Source organism: Typopeltis vanoorti, chromosome 12 (assembly GCF_054136105.1).
Source record: "Typopeltis vanoorti isolate ZY-2024b chromosome 12, IOZ_Tvanoo_1.0, whole genome shotgun sequence".
In the NCBI taxonomy this organism is placed as follows: Eukaryota; Metazoa; Arthropoda; class Arachnida; order Uropygi; family Thelyphonidae; genus Typopeltis; species Typopeltis vanoorti.
The window spans coordinates 72,427,158-72,443,638 of NC_143560.1; the positions used below are offsets into that span (position 1 = coordinate 72,427,158).

The 16,481-nt window shown below is 35.2% G+C and overlaps 1 protein-coding gene across 3 annotated transcripts in view; it reads right to left on the bottom strand.

The window, feature by feature from the left end:
• Nucleotides 1-16,481, bottom strand: part of LOC150100882 (SUMO-activating enzyme subunit 2-like) — a 252,095-nt gene that overhangs the window by 12,947 nt on the left and 222,667 nt on the right. For 2 of the 3 annotated variants that reach the window (XM_090402202.1, XM_090402201.1), the window contains exon 18: nucleotides 6,453-6,595. In XM_090402202.1, the coding sequence (XP_090258328.1) occupies nucleotides 6,453-6,595 (143 nt within the window). Of the gene's footprint in view, nucleotides 1-6,452; nucleotides 6,596-16,481 lie in introns of those variants that run through there. The other variant, XM_090402203.1, reaches the window with a different exon arrangement.

Consider the following 16,481-nt stretch of genomic DNA (forward strand, 5'->3'; position numbering starts at 1 on the left):
CATGATCGAAGTGGATCAATTCAGTCAGAAGTGCTCTAGAAGGCTAAAATATTAGATATAACAATTTTGGAGTGCTGACAAGTGAGATTAATTTGGAGAAAAATTATTGATAGAAGAGAATGAATAATATAAACTTAATCATGTAGTGCTGTCATAATAGCCTGAACTTGAGGGTAAACGAGGGTGGTCCAAAAAGTTCTCGACCTAACAATAAAAAAACAAATTTATAATTTTAAAATTATTTCTATTTTTCAACATAATCTCCCTTAAGACTAATACATTTATTCCAGAGCCGTTATCCCATCCCTTAGTAGTTCTCAGTAAGATCTGCAAAATACCCCTCTACAGCTACAATCGCCTCTTGATTCGAAGAAAAATGCTGACCAGCATTTTTAGTTTTGGGAAGAGACAGAAGTCAGAGGGAGCCAAATCTGGGGAATAGGGTGGATGTTCCAACAATTCATAGTGTAGATCCCTTAATTTTCCCATTGCCAAAACACCTTTGTGGCCAGGTGCATTGTCCCGATGAAAGATGATTTTTTTCTTCTAGTCTGGTTAAAAGATTGGAATAATATTCCCCAGTTATTGTTTTTACCCTTTACAAGATATTAATAAACAAAATGCCTTTAGCATCCCAAAACACCGATGCCATGACTTTTCCTGCTGATGGAACCGACTGTCTTCTTTGCCACTGAACAACCTGCTTCTGTCTACTGTTTTGACTGCTGTTTGGATTCTGGTGTTTAATGGTGAATCCAAGTCTCGTCCATAGTAATAAATCAGCACACAAAATCAGTTTTATTCTTGTTAAAATGCTCCAAGCACAGTTAAGAGATTTTCATGCGAGTGTGTTTTTGATCTGCTGTGAACAAGCACAGCACCCATCTTGTGCACAGCTTTTTCATATGCAATTCTTCATGCAAAATATATCCTACACATTCTTTTGAAATGCCTATAGTCTCAGCAATTTCACGCACTTTGACTTGTCGGTCATCCAATACCATATCGTGCACTTGATCAATGATTTCTGGTGTTGTTACACTTTTTGGACACCTTCACGTGGATCATCTTCAAGGCTGGTATGGCCACAATTAAACTCGGCAGCCCATTTCTTAATTGTCAAAAATGAGTAAATATGATACATTATATTGGATTTTTTATTGGACCATGATTTTGATAAACATATATACATAATTGTTTGCAAGTTTCGCCAGCTAGGGCCTGTCTGGCTTCTTCAAGATGAGAAAGGTTATACTAACATTAAATGCTAAAACAAAAGAATGCAGTAACGACCTAAAAAACAGTTAAACAAATTGAAGAGCACACGTGACATTAAGAGCATAAAGCGTGAAGACTTAGTCATTGTTATTAAAATGTGTTTTATAATTTTTCGCATAATTGAGTTCTGCTAAACATAATGAATTTATTAAGTTTTTCCAAATGTTTTTTAATATTATGACTTGGTTTCTATATAACTTGTCTCCTGTCCGGAGTACCACTACAGCTTCTTTAAAGATTCTACATCTGAAATCTTCTTCAATGTATGGCATGGAGCTGTTGTCCCAATCTATGGAATGGTTTGAAATTGAGAAATGATGTGCTAATCCTGAGGTGTCTGTTCTGTTGTTATAGACATCTCTGATGTGTTCTTTCTTTCGGATTTCTAGGCTTCGTGAAGTTTGGCCTATGCAAGTCAGTCCACATGAACATGGTATGCTGTAAACTCCTGCATATTTGTAGAAAGCAATGCTGTCCTTATGCGAAAAATTATAAAACACGTTTTAATAACAATGACTAAGTCTCCACGCTTTATGCTCTTAATGTCACGTGTGCTCTTCAATTTGTTTAACTGTTTTTTAGGTCATTGCTGCATTCTTTTGTTTTAGCATTTAATGTTAGTATAACCTTTCTCGTCTTGAAGAAGCCAAACAAACCCCAGCTAGCGAAACTTGTCGATAATTATGTATATATGTTTATCAAAATTATGGTCCAATAAAAAATCCAATATAATGTATTATATTTAGTAAAAAAGAACCAAATATTAACTATGAAAAAGAGGAAGAGTGTCCATAAACTTTTATGAACTTTATATGAATTTCTTTTGGCGTTAAACCTTCTTTTACAAAGAATTTTGTAACTACACGGATACTCAATTTTATCGATTTCAAGGGAATACAGACAACACTTTTGCTCCAGACAGCTGTATAAAACAAACTACTTGACAGAATGACTTGCAATTTCACATGGTTGCTTAGGATAGATGTACCAACTTAGAAAATAAAAATCTTGCTAACAGTGTCACCATCTATGGCCGAGGTCAAGAACTTTTCAGACCACCCTTGTATGTCAGGAAATTGACAATGATGATGATATTTTATCATTGACAAGGAAAAAAATAGATTTCTTAAATTTAGCTTTATTGTTTCATTATAGCTCTTCATCATTCTCATTAAGCATTATTTTCTATATAAATTGAAGAAAAAAAATACTATATATGGCCAGCAGGAGGAAGGGTGAAGAATTGTAGTATGTGGAAACAATGTCCTTGCCTGTGAAAGTAGAAACTAGTGTTCTATTAAGAATATTGACTTATTAGGTGAGTGTTTTTATATTTTTTAAATGAACTTTGTTCAAAAACAAAGACTATAAGCTCTTGAACAAAAATTATAGCTCTTCATCATTCTCATCTTAATGAGAATGATGAAGAGCTATAATGAAACAACAAAGCTAAATTTAAGAAATCTAAATCTAACTTTAGAATAGTATGTAGAAAACTCGCTTTCTACTTTTAATGGCAATTAATCTTTCTGATCTTATGCCAAGAGACCACTGGGTGTAACTTCTTCCCTTCAGCACACTCACTTCTAACATCACCCAAAGATAAGGATGACCTCTTGACACCACTTTTCTCTCAACTCTTATACTGACAACCAAGACAAATCACTTCCTACATATACAAAATTTCATGTCTCTTAATAGCTGACATCAACAAGTCTTCTAAGTTCATATAATACCCCCCCCACCCCCAAGTTCTACTCAGCAAGAATTAACATCCAACCTATATTATATTTGCAAATTGTAATTTATTATTTTAACTTAGGAGACTAAGTCCATCAAGGGTGGCTATGGCATTCCTCTCAATTAATTAAAAGTTCTAGACCACATTCATGAAGGAGAAACAAATCTCTCAGAAAAAAAAACATATTCTGGCTAACACCACTGTGGAATAACCAAACATGTAGTCATCTTTCTTAATTATCAATCTTGAACATGATGGCTTGCACTTCACATTTATAATGTCCTTTGCATTCCCTCTTATCTCTCTCTCCTTTTTCAAATACACATAAAACAAAATATTAACATATTTTGTTTTATGTGTATTTGAAAAGTTCTTATCAAATCACTATTTTGCTTGAATGTCCTGAACAGCATGAAATTTATCAGTAATGACGACAATTCACAATATTCATAACACGTCTCCCATGAGTTAATTACTAATTAACTAATGACTTACCTGAAATTCAAAACACAGCAAAACCTAACAATAATATCAGCAATCCGACAACATACCAGGAAATAATTATACTTAATAATCATCACCCTTAGTCCCAATATGGTTAAAAAATTAATCTTAATTACATAAACTAATTATTCTACATCACCCACTTTTTTAAATAATTTTTTAAAAAAGTATTTTAAATATATTTTCAAACCTATCCTCCATCTATAATATTTAATTATTTCATTCTTAAAGCTATTCAAATAGTTAAATAAGCTTCAGGGTTGAATTACACAACACTCAGGGAAAGATATCTATCCACCTGTAAAGCATGAGCTCCTTGATTACATCTTTCTTCATTACTGGTCATGTACAACAAACTGGATTAAGCCCCCCCCCCCCATCTCCTGCTAAAAAATGTTAAGCTCAACAAAAGGCATCTTACCAGTTGAGCCTCAACAACATTCCTAATTTAATCCCTCAGAGCAGAGCAGTAGGTAGATTAAGCCCACCCTACAGCTCCAATTAGTTCCATTTAACTAATGGAAGCTTACAAAATGAGTCTCCTAATTTTTTTTTATTTTAAATTCCTCAACATAGTGCACCTACTCTGTATACTTTCAATTCCTTCAGCAACATTAGAAATCTGGGTGGCCAAAAATGAGCCATAATTCAAGACTGGGCTGACCAGAGATTTGTACAAAATATCAAAACAGGTAATGTTTCTTTTAACCAGACAACCAATTTGCTATGGTATACTAATTGGCATCTACCTTCTCAAATTACATCATCTTAGTTCTTAACCAACTGTAGATCAAATCTGGCTTTATAATCTTTTATCATTAACAATAATTGTTTCTTATATTTATCATACTTTTCAGCCAATCATTATTCTTTACAAATTTTTTTTTCATATGATGGGCTTCCTTAAACTGTAATCCATTTGACCAGCTCTGGCTTTGTTCTTAAAACCTATTTTGGATTAAATTTAGATATCATATTATGAAAGATATCCTTAAAAGATTCTCATTTATTATTAATATTCATCCATTAAATTCCAAATTATGCATTCTGATTCTCTCACAATAGCATCAAAATTAAACTGGTACAAAGGATTATTGTGTTGGCAGTTTATGTTTAGTATTTAATAGTTTTAATTCACACCACAACAAAAAAATAAAATAAATAATATTTATTTACTTATTTTCTGATATTTCAACTGGTGTTATACTCAACATCTTCAGAACACAAAAGAACAGTAACAACTGGTTAACAGTAGGACCAGTTTAAAATTATAACAGACAACACAAGAAATTAAAGTCCTCATTGGAGCCATCCATTGGATAAAGAGAGAAAGAGTTAACAAGTATTAATTTGATCTTAAAATGACTGTCTCACAGATTTTTGGTAAATTAATACAACCATACTTGAGGTTTGGGGAATGTTTTAAAGTTGCTTCTGATTAAACTCTGATGAGCAATCCTTCTCAACATCTCCAAAGCTACGACAGATAAGAAATTCAAAAAAAAAATTATGCATTGAATAGCATATTGGGTAAATGGCCTCCACGGCTTTGCTGGCACATACGCACCCTTTTGTCGAAATTTTCCATGACCGTTTTGCATAAATGTGGCTGAATTTCGTTGATACAGGGCTCAATTTCCTCCTTTAAGGCGTGGGTGGTCGTGGGCTTGTTGGCATAAACCTTAGACTTCAAAAAACCCCAAAGAAAAAAGTCCAACAGCGTTTAGTCGGGCGGCCAATTCTGATCACCAAAATGGGAAATTACACGACCAGGAAATGACTCATGCAGTAATTGAATTGTTTCTCGGGCTGTATGGCATGTGGCACCGTCTTGTTGAAACTACATGTCGTCCACATCCATATCTTGCAATTTAGGCACAAAAAACTAGATTATCATGTCGCGATAGCGAGCACCATTAACTGTTATTGCCTTACCAGCTGCATTTTCAAAGAAGAATGGATCGACGATGCCTCCAGCCCAAAATCCGCACCAACCAGTGACACGTTGTGGATGCATTTGTTTCTCAACAATCACTCGTGGATTTTCTGAACCCCAAATGCAACAATTTTGTCGATTAACGAAGCCATCAAGATGAAAATGAGCCTCATCGAAATTTGCGAACTGTAGCTGCCAAACCTTCATTATTTTTTTAAAATATTGCTCAACAATGAAAATGCGTTGTTCTTTTGTGTAGTGTTCCATTTTTAATAACCCTGAACTGTCAGCTGTCACGCTGTCTTTTTTTCTCATTGGCAACACTTTACCACACAAATGGCGCTAAATTTAAATCTTGCGTGAATTTTGGGACACCCTATAGATACTGACCATACATGGTTACTCATATTTCTACATGCTTGGAACAGTGGAAGAGTAGTATCAACTAGCTTGGTGGAATAGTGTCCATGAAAATACATATAGAAATAGAAAAGACAATGTAGAACCAGAACATTATGGGAAAAAGTGGAGGAAGGAAGCCTGCCATACAGAGGAATCACATCTTTTGGAGTATTTTCAAGCATTAGGGAGGTTTTTGATGCATACCTCCAGTACAATATATTATACTGACATATACTATAAAACAGTATAAGTTTTGAACAGTCCAAACTTAAATTTTGGATATATATATAGGTACTATTGAAATTCAACATATTCCTGATGTATAGAAAAGCCAACTATCCATCCAAAGGGTAAGGCAATTATGCAACCTAAGTAGACAAACAGGAAGTCAACATTCTTCCTTTGTGCAATAGCTATTTTTGTTACTTTCCTGAAAATGTTACATTGAAAGCAGTAAAACAATGGATTTAAGGCAGTTAATTGTGATTTCCAATTAGGCATTTAATGAAATCTTCAACTTATCAAATATATTAATCAAAAATAAGTACATCTAAAACTGTAATTTCAATAAAGTTCTGCTATAATTGTTACCTTCAACCAATATAACCTGGCTGTCACCGTCATCTTTAGTTTCTTGAATAGTAGAATTTTTTCCTTTACATTCAACTTCCTGAGGTTTTAAGTTAGCTACGTCACCACAAATTTTAAACTCCTTACCATCTTCTAGCTTTTCCCTTTAATATAAAATACATTAATTTTAAATTAGCCTCATAATACAGGTAGGGATAGCTTTAATGACAAAAGGAAAAGTTGTTAATATATGCACAGATATGAGACTAGTGGTTTGTGGTAACAAAAGGTACTGTTAAAAATTGCTTTAATGCAAACTTCATTATATACAATTTACAATTGTAAGCACCCAATATACAATTGGGTGACAGTATGCACAAGCAAATAGAAGAAATGGGTGGAAGGAGGGTGATTATTATGGGAGATTTCAACTATGGTCGCATTGATTGGAGTGAGGAGAGGACACACGGGAGGAAGGAACTGGATTTTATGCGGTTATTAAGGGATAACTATCTGCGACAGCATGTAATAGAAAATACTAGGGGTCAGAGAGTGCTTGACCTAGTAATTACATCTGAGGATTTGGCTGTAACAAATATGACCACATTGCCACCAATCGGTGAGAGTGATCATAGGGTCTTAACTTGGGAGGTGGCTAAAGGTGTAGAATTTTCAATTAAGACAGGGTACATGTGGAATTATCGGGCTGGAAAGTATGACAAGCTTAGGAGTTTGATTAGTTCAGTGCCATGGCATGTACAACTGCAAGGACCAGACGTTGATAGTGCATGGGAGGTAGTTAAGAAGTGCTTGCATGAAGCAATGGCTGACTGTATACCTAGAGTCCGAATAATAAATCAAGTAGGGGTTAAATGGATGAATAACACCATTAAGCTTGAGTTGCAAAAAAAGAAACAACTATGGAAGGAATTTAAGGAGAAGGGTGACCGGCAGGCACATGAACGGTATAAAGCACAGGCCAGAAGGGTGACGAGTGTGGTAAGAAAAGCAAAAAAGGATTACGAAAGAACATTGGCCATGCAGGCTAAAGAGAATCCTAAACAGTTTTTTAGATACGTAGCAAGTAAAAGGAAAAATGTACATGGCAGATTGATTTTAAAGAATGCCGATGGTAGGGAGGTAACTGAATCAGTTGAGATAGTTGAGTTACTGAGTGAGCACTTTGCAAAAGTATATCATCCAGGTGGTGACATTGCAGAAACGAATAAACCAGTAGATTATACGGGAATTGTGGTTAATGAAGTGGAGGTGAGTAGTCTATTGCATAACCTCAATGTCAATACATCTGTGGGATTGGATGGTATACCAGCTCGTGTTGTACGAGAAGCAGCTAAAGAATTGTCAGTACCCTTGACCATTTTGTTTAATTTGAGTCTCGGGTCTGGGTTAGTCCCGAGCGGGTGGAAAGAGGGGAAAATAGTTCCACTGCATAAAGGTGGTTCCAAGACTGCTGTAGTAAATTACCGACCGATTAGCATATCAGGAATCATTGTCAAGGTCTTAGAGAAAATAGTCAAGAGGAAAATACAAGATTGGATAGAAGAAAATGGGATACTGTATCGGGGACAGCATGGTTTTGTGAAGGGTAGGTCATGCCTCAGTAACTTGCTCACGTATTATAACACAGTGACGGCTGAACTGGATAAGGGTAATGGGTTTACGGTGATTCTACTGGACCCTGCCAAGGCCTTTGACAGGATTCCACATGGAATTCTAATCAGTAAATTGCAACATATGGGAATGGACATAGGGTTGGTGAGATGGATAGGAGGGTGGTTGACGGAGAGATATCAGAGAGTGGTTTACTCGGGAGTAGAGTCCATAAGACGGCCTGTGACTAGTGGTGTGCCACAAGGATCTGTTCTTGGACCACTGCTGTTTAATTTGTTCATAAATGATATAGGAAATGATCTGAGAGGAACAGTTCATTTGTTTGCGGATGATGCGAAGTTGGGTAGGGCAATAGTGAATGCAGATGACGTCAAAATTTTGCAGGATGATTTGGATAGATTGGAGGTCTGGGCTAAGGAGAATGGATGTCAGTTTAATGTGGCAAAATGTAAGGTTATGCATTTTGGGGTGAAAAGATTGGCGGCAGTTTACTGCATTGGTGGAACCGTGCTCCAGGAAATTGATGAGGCACGAGATTTAGGAGTGTTGGTAGATAAGGAATTGAAATTTAGGGGACACATTGCAAAAGTGACCAAAACAGCTCATCAAATCACTTGGTTGCTGAAGAATACGATGACAAGCAGAGACAAGCAGGTTATTGTTCCTCTGTATCGAGCCTTGATAAGACCCCATCTAGACTACTGTGCTCAGATTTGGTCACCTAGGTTTCTTCTTGATGGGGAGGAGGTGGAGAGGATCCAGAGGCGAGTTACCAAGATGATAGCAGGTCTGTGGAATGAACCGTATGAGAACAGGTTGAGGATTTGTGGGTTGCAAAAATTGGTTGATAGGCAGAGGAGGGGAGATATGATTGAGACATTCAAATTACTGAAGGGTTTCTATAAAATTAATTCAGAAGATATTTTTGAGAACAGGGCTGGTTGTGGGAGGACTAGGGGACATCCATGGAAACTGGGCAAAAGTGTGGTTAGTAAAGGTGTTAGAGATGGGTTCTTTACTTTTAGAGTAGTGAATGAGTGGAATGCGCTCCCTGAGTCTGTGGTGGATGCTGTGACAGTGAATGAGTTTAAGGCGAGGTATGATAGATACTGTATGAATGTCAAATAGTTGTGATGAATATGATTTGGGGCCTCCCTCGATGAGTCCAATGACTCCCTGGAGTTGCCCGTAATAATAGTAATAGTAATAATAATATATATATTTTTATATGAATTTCACGTGTTTTGACCTTATAGCACACTTTAATGTGTGGGCAGACTAAGTGTATGATAATCTAGAAACTGCTCTATAGACCAAACATGAAACCCAATCCCTTGCTAAAGACCACTTTAGGCTTGGGCAAAAATTAATAAATAATGATGATAATAAAATAATTCAATAATCACACTGTTGTGATCTCATGCTGGACAACAACAACAAAAAAATCATTACCACTTAAACACTTTTTCTTTTAAATCCCATGGCATGGGATTTAAACCTGCAACCTGCTGGACTGAGCTGCTATCCACTCAGCCATTACAGAAAAACCATTTTCATCAACCAACTCAGTTATAAAGAGATACTCTATGACAGTTCTACAGTTTTCCCTTACAGCATTTGCAGAATGCATGTACCCTGAAGATAAGTAATATTATGACCTGACCATGTTTACATGGACAGTCCCACAGGCTCATAATGTACTTACTACGAGCAGTGTCAGATACTGACTTCAGTGTGTTGGTTACATGGAATCATTAGTGTCACAAAGTCACTACTACATGAGCAGAATATATAGGTATGGCTTAGCCAGTTTCCAAATACTATTAATAGATAGTCTTTTGTAATATTGTCTTAACAGTCACAAATTTCAATGAACCAAAAACATATTTTTTTGGTCTTTATCCAAATTATGGGGAATTTCACAAGTAACTTATTTTTGTCTTAATATCAAGAGAATATAAGCTTCAAAATAAGTGATCAAAGAGTTTCACAGAATTTTCATTATTATCAATTTCTATTACTTAAAAAATGCAGAATTCTATACATAATTTAATTTCATTTTTTATAACATTTTACCTAGGATGTGTCAAAATGCCAAAGACTTTTGGCATTTTGACACATCCTAGATAATAGACTATAGACATCTATAGTCTATTATCTGCTTCCATACCTAATAATATTAGGCTTGATACAGCAAATATTTTTAATCATGTTAAACCAGCAAAGGGCGATTTGTTTCGTGATGCATTTAATGCATTAAAAGGACTACACAGAAACAAGTATATAATCATTACAGAAGTGGTTAAGTAAAATACCATGGTTCACAGTGATAATACAAATTTCCAAAACCAGAACCAATATGGCCACCACTAACTCATGTGTTTAAGTGTGTTTTCAAAGCTTTGTCTTCAGTCTGAGATTTATTATAAAAATTAAGTTTTAATATAACATTTAGAAACATAAATATGCCTAAAAGAAGAGAAGAAATCGCAGTTATAATGATAAACAAGTTTATTCCTGAAAATGCCACATCAACAGATGAGGAAATTCACAAAACATACAAAAAAAGAATGGAAACAGATACTCCTAATGATTTATTTATATCTAATGAAATGGAATCAATATTATGATCAATGGATCCAAGAACCCTGGAGAGGATGGGATTACTAGCGATATATCCAGCAAAGAAAACATATCAATCCAAAATTACAAACATGAAAACAGAATCAGGTATGTAGAAAAAAATTCCACACACACATTCACACAGGAATAAAACAAAAACGAAACGCTGGCTGTTTCCTCATAGTATATTACACACACAATCCATTATACAGGAATATTGTTTTAGACTGCATCCCCTCTGTTCAAACAACCAAGCAGAACAACTTGCTATAGTTTACTCATTCACATATCTCTGGGAATTAGAACTCAACACCTCTCATCAAAAGACCACAACAATTTAGTGACAGCAGAAGCACTAAAAAGCAAAATTTATGATAATTCTTAACAGAGAATACATGCAGAAAATGTCCAATATATTAAAAGGCTGATCTACATACAATATGAAAGTCATGACATGTAGACATATGACTCATGAAGTGCAAAGAAATGCTTTAATTAAATTGCTAGATGAAATTACCTTCTGGTATCCAGAAATTATAAAAACTTAGGACATACAACCTTATTTGCTAGGTATATGGACTTATATCCATAATTGAAGGAACCGATTCTTCATTTTGCATACAAGAAGCAGGTTTTTAACACAGATGTCATATATCTTCCAAAACTTATTTTGGAATCCAAACTTTCAAACTTTTTTCAGCAATCTAATAATATTTGTGTTGTTCACATTATATGTTCATACCATACAGGCCTTTTATTATCGATCCTACTACCAATATACTATGCCTTCATTCTTTTCTGATCTCCTTATTTCTGATATATTAGTGATATGCCATGGCTTCTTCTGGTAATCCATCTCCAGTAGTGTGTGTGTGTGTGTGTGTGTTATGCTCCATCGAGTCGTTTCCGACTCCATGAACATACACTCTCCATTCTGATCTGTCCCTGACCACATCTTTCAGAACCTCCAAGCACACTCCTGCTTCTTTAACTCCATCCATCCATCTAATTCTTGGTCTTCCTCTTCTCCTGCTTCCATCAACTTTAGCAAGCATCATCATCTTCTCCAGACTATCATTTGCTCGCATGATAATAATCCGAAGTATGACAATTTTTGCTTGATGATCATAGCTTCAAGGGAGCAATCTGGCTTTATTCTGTCTATCACTGATTTATTGGTTTGCTTTGCAGTCCATGGTATTCTTAGTAAGCATCTCCAAACGCATAATTCAAATGCATCTATCTTTTTTCTCCAGTAGTACATTGCTGTTTTTGTCTTTTATCAGCCACTTCCAAAACTTCAGTTCCATATATAATATTTTTGATTACTAATGTCTGTATCTTTGTTTCTTTTCAAATTTGAACTGTTTTCTAGCCTGCTCGGTTTGTGATATCAGTCTGATTAAATGGTAGAGCACAGTACTCTACCATTCCTGTTTGCAAGAGAATGAAACAATTTTGACACAATAAGTTGTAGATTTGGGGGGGGGGCTCTTCTGCTTGAACCAGCAGAGAAAGAGGCTCTCTTAGGAAGAGGAACATTATAATTCAAATTAGGAAAAGATTCATTTAAAGAAGAATCATTATTTCTTTTGGCTGTTAATAATGGATCTGTATTTATGTAAGGAGATAAATAGATAAAGAATTCAAGCTGAATGTATTTTCAGGTAAGCTGAACAACAGCTTACCTGAGCACCTAATAGCTTTATACTCTAGATATGTATAGGTACCAATATTGTAAGTCAACTGCATAATATAGATGAAACCACGAATGTTAAGAAATAATGTAATACTCTGCAGATAAAGATGCTGGGCCATATTCATTACTTATATTTCAATGGCAACTCCAACAAAATAACTATGAAACAAAAACTGTGCAAAATGTTTCATGCTTGCCACTTTAACAGCCAACAAAGGCATCTGATTTAAATTTGAAAGAAACCTGGTGGAATGTGTCAACTGAAATATCTAGAAACAATCCAATTAACTGACAAAGTTTTATATAAAACTGGCAGTGATTTATGCATAATGATTTAATGAAACTTGTTCACTTTAGAGATAGTTGTAGTTTTTTGCTTGATTACAAAGAACACTATACCAGACAAGAAATTATATTTTTAATTCCTTACCTAAGTACAAGCAAACAAAGTCTACTCACAGTGAAGAATTTATGGAGACACAACACTCATGTTAAAATAATTACTTTACTTAACATTAAGAAAGTAACATTTGACGTTTTGACCTATATTGAGGTCATTATCAGGAAAACATACATATATACAGGATACAAGCTACATGACACTGCACTATACAAAAGTAAGATGAATCTAAATGTTTGTTAATAATTTACCCTAGCCTGACCTCTGGTGGAAAAAATAATAAAATAAATACAAATGGAACTGCATTAAACGATTTCTAAAGTCTTCTCATATTAAAATTTTCTTCTGTTTGGGGTTGTTCTGAATGCTATATGGGTTGAAGATGGGTCCTCCACATTCTTGGAATATTCAATCCATCATTTTTGATGGATTAATTATTCCAAGAATGTTTCCCTTCACTTCAATGAATCAAAGTTGAGCAGCTTTCAGATGTGAATTAGATTAAAATACACAAACATTATTCAAGAAAAGACGAAAGAGTTTGAAAATAAGAACTAAACCTTAAAGATTAAGTGGCAAACCATGAAGAAAACACTGACTAATTCAGCCAGAGAAGTATGTGGTGAGGTTGTCTGCAATGATAGAAACATCACAACTTCATGAGAGACTCAGGAAATTAAAAAGGAACTGAAGAAAAACATAGTGCATCAACATTTCTTAGCAAATAAGTCAGCTTGTGCTCTTAAAGAATAAGAGAAAATGTAAGAAAGTGAAGCGCTATGTAAAACTAAACAAAAATCATTGGAAAACTTTGGTAAGAACATAGAAAATAAATACCAAGATTGCAAAATATTCTGGAGGCTATTAAAAAGTTTGGAAATGGAGGAAAGAGGACTGTAGAAGGAATCAGAGGATAAGGGTGACATGAAAAGTGAAGATAAAGATATTCTAGATGTCCAGAGTAATTACTTTGACAGCTATGGTAGAAAACACACAACAGAAATATAATGAGGAATACATATCAATACTTGAGGTAGAAAAAGCCATCAAAAACTATTAGAAAACATAATTCAGAAGGCTTCGCCAGAGGGTTAAATTCCGGATGATTGGAGTATAGCTTTCGCAGTACCCATCTGCAAAAAGGGAAAATTGAATGTGAGAATCACAGGGTAAGTAGAGGTTGTCAAGATCAGATTTTCACTTTAAGACAAATAGTTGAGAAATCATGGGAATATAACAAGGATCAGTATTTAAGTTTTGTGGATCTGGAAAAGGCATATGACAAGAGGAAACTGTTCAAAACACTGCAGTTATATGGCATAAATATGACATTATATCACGCAATACACAGTTTATATTTCAGTTGGAAGTCAGCAGTTGGATTTGAAGGAGGTACAGGAAGATGGGTTGATGTTAAATCAAGTGCCAGACTAGGATGTATATTTTCTATATGCATTAAGTGCCTCCATAGAGCAATTGGAAGAACGACGGTACAGTGCACCATTCGATTGGAAAAGGCCTAAGTTCGATTCTCGTCATGTTGGGAGGAATCTTTATGTGGACTTTTTCAATTGAAAGAGAATTAGTCTATCTCATATGGAGGTTGCAGGGTTTTTCCTCCCGGAAACTCTGGTTTTTCATCCCGCATATAGACAAATCGGCCCTTTAGAACACACGCAATTAACAGACAAAAAAATACTAGCTTTGGTGGTGGTGGGCAGTAGATGGCAGTGATGTAGATGATGGTAGTAGAGGATTGGTGTAGTGGTGGAGAACGAGAGTTGTACAATAGGTGTCCTCCCACGATGAGTCTTCGGACTCCTTGGAGGTGTCACAAATAATAATAATAATAATTACATTATGAAGGAAAGTGGTATTAAACCTGATATCAAAATTGGAAATGTTAATTTGAGGTCTTTACTTTATTCACATGATATTATACTTTTAAATAAGTTCAGTACAAGCCTGGAAGATTCCCTGACTAAACTGAATAACTGCTGTAATAAATTTGGTATGAAAATTAGCAATAAAGACAAAGAAAATAGGAAACTATCAACTATCAAGAATATCAACTGCATCCTGAATGGAGAACCTATAGAACAAATGAATAAATTCATAAGGAATAAGAAAGAAATTAGAACACTAAAGTGGTTGCATGTATACAGCTATAAGTGTTCAAGAGTTTTAACTTATTGATCTGAGAGTTAGAAATAAAACACTTGATCAAAGGCCATTCTAAAGAGAGTGAACATATGGTATCACTGGCAGTATCATATTAAAAATGAGGATACATGTGACTGTCTGTGAAAATAGTAGTGATAATGGTGGGCAGTAGGTGGCATTGGTGTAGATGATGGTAGTTGTAGTTCGTTGTAGAGTAGGTGCATGCAACAGCATTCAATTTAATGAATAAATTTTTATTTTACATTTCTGAGTAACAAAAATTATTACTATTAAATTATTTCAGGAAATTACAATGTATACCTAATATTAATTAAAAGAAAACTTTAATCAATACTTCCTATATTTCGGCAATGTTACATTGCCATCCTCATGGGAACATAAAACTATGATATGTGCACGCGGGCACTAACAACGAGCAAATGAGGCCAAAGAGCGTAACTAACATTATTCCTACAGTCCTATTAGTGGGCTAAATTGGGTTGTCTTGGCTGTTGGGCTGATCTTCTCATGATGCAAGCTTCCCAAATTTGGGGCAGTCTCATGCACCCGAATTTGTTGAGGTTTGGGAAGTTTTTTTTTTTTTTTTTTTTTTTTTTTAGAGCTGAGGCTGATTCTATGAACAATCTTTCATATTTATATTTGCTGCAGTGTAGTAAGCTGGCTTTCTTCCAGCGTATTCTGTGGCAGGTATCCAGAGCATGGTCTGCAACTGAAACACATCCTTAACACGTTCTTAGCCAATGGCTACAACCACCAAAATATCCAGAAAACATTAAAACCAGTTACTACCCCCCCCCCCCCCGCTTCATAACAAAGATTACACTAAATCTATCATCATTCCTTACATCCGGAGCACCTCTGAAAAGTTAACCAAAAATCCTAAAAAAAATGACCTGAAGACCTGTTACAAACCATATAAGAAATTGGCATCCCTTATCCGCTCCACCAAATAAAAACTTATCCACTTCCCCTATACCTACCTGGAGTATACAAGGTCCCTTGCAGCTATAAACTGTCCTACTATGACCAAACGGGCAGGACAGCTAATATCAGGATATCCGAACACAAAGACTACATCCAGTTTCACCAATACAGCCATTCTGGGCTTGCAGCCCATGCTCTGGATACCCGTCACAGAATATGCTGGAAGAAAGCCACTTTACTACACTGCAGCAAATATAAATACGAAAGATTGTTCATGGAATCAGATATAAATACGAAAGATTGTTCATGCACCCAAACTTCCCAAACCTAAACAAATTTGGGTGCATGAGGCCGTCCCAAATTTGGAAAGCTTATCCCCCTTCCCATATTTCAGCAATGTTACACTGCCAAAATACAGGAAGTATTGATTAAAGTTTTTTTTAAATTAATATTTAGTATACATTGTAATTTCCTGAAATAATTTAATAGTCATGTGTTACCAACATATGAGCTTATCTACAAGAAGAACAAAAATTATTAGTATTAACATGAACAAAAATACTCAATATGCCTAAATGCAAAACTACAA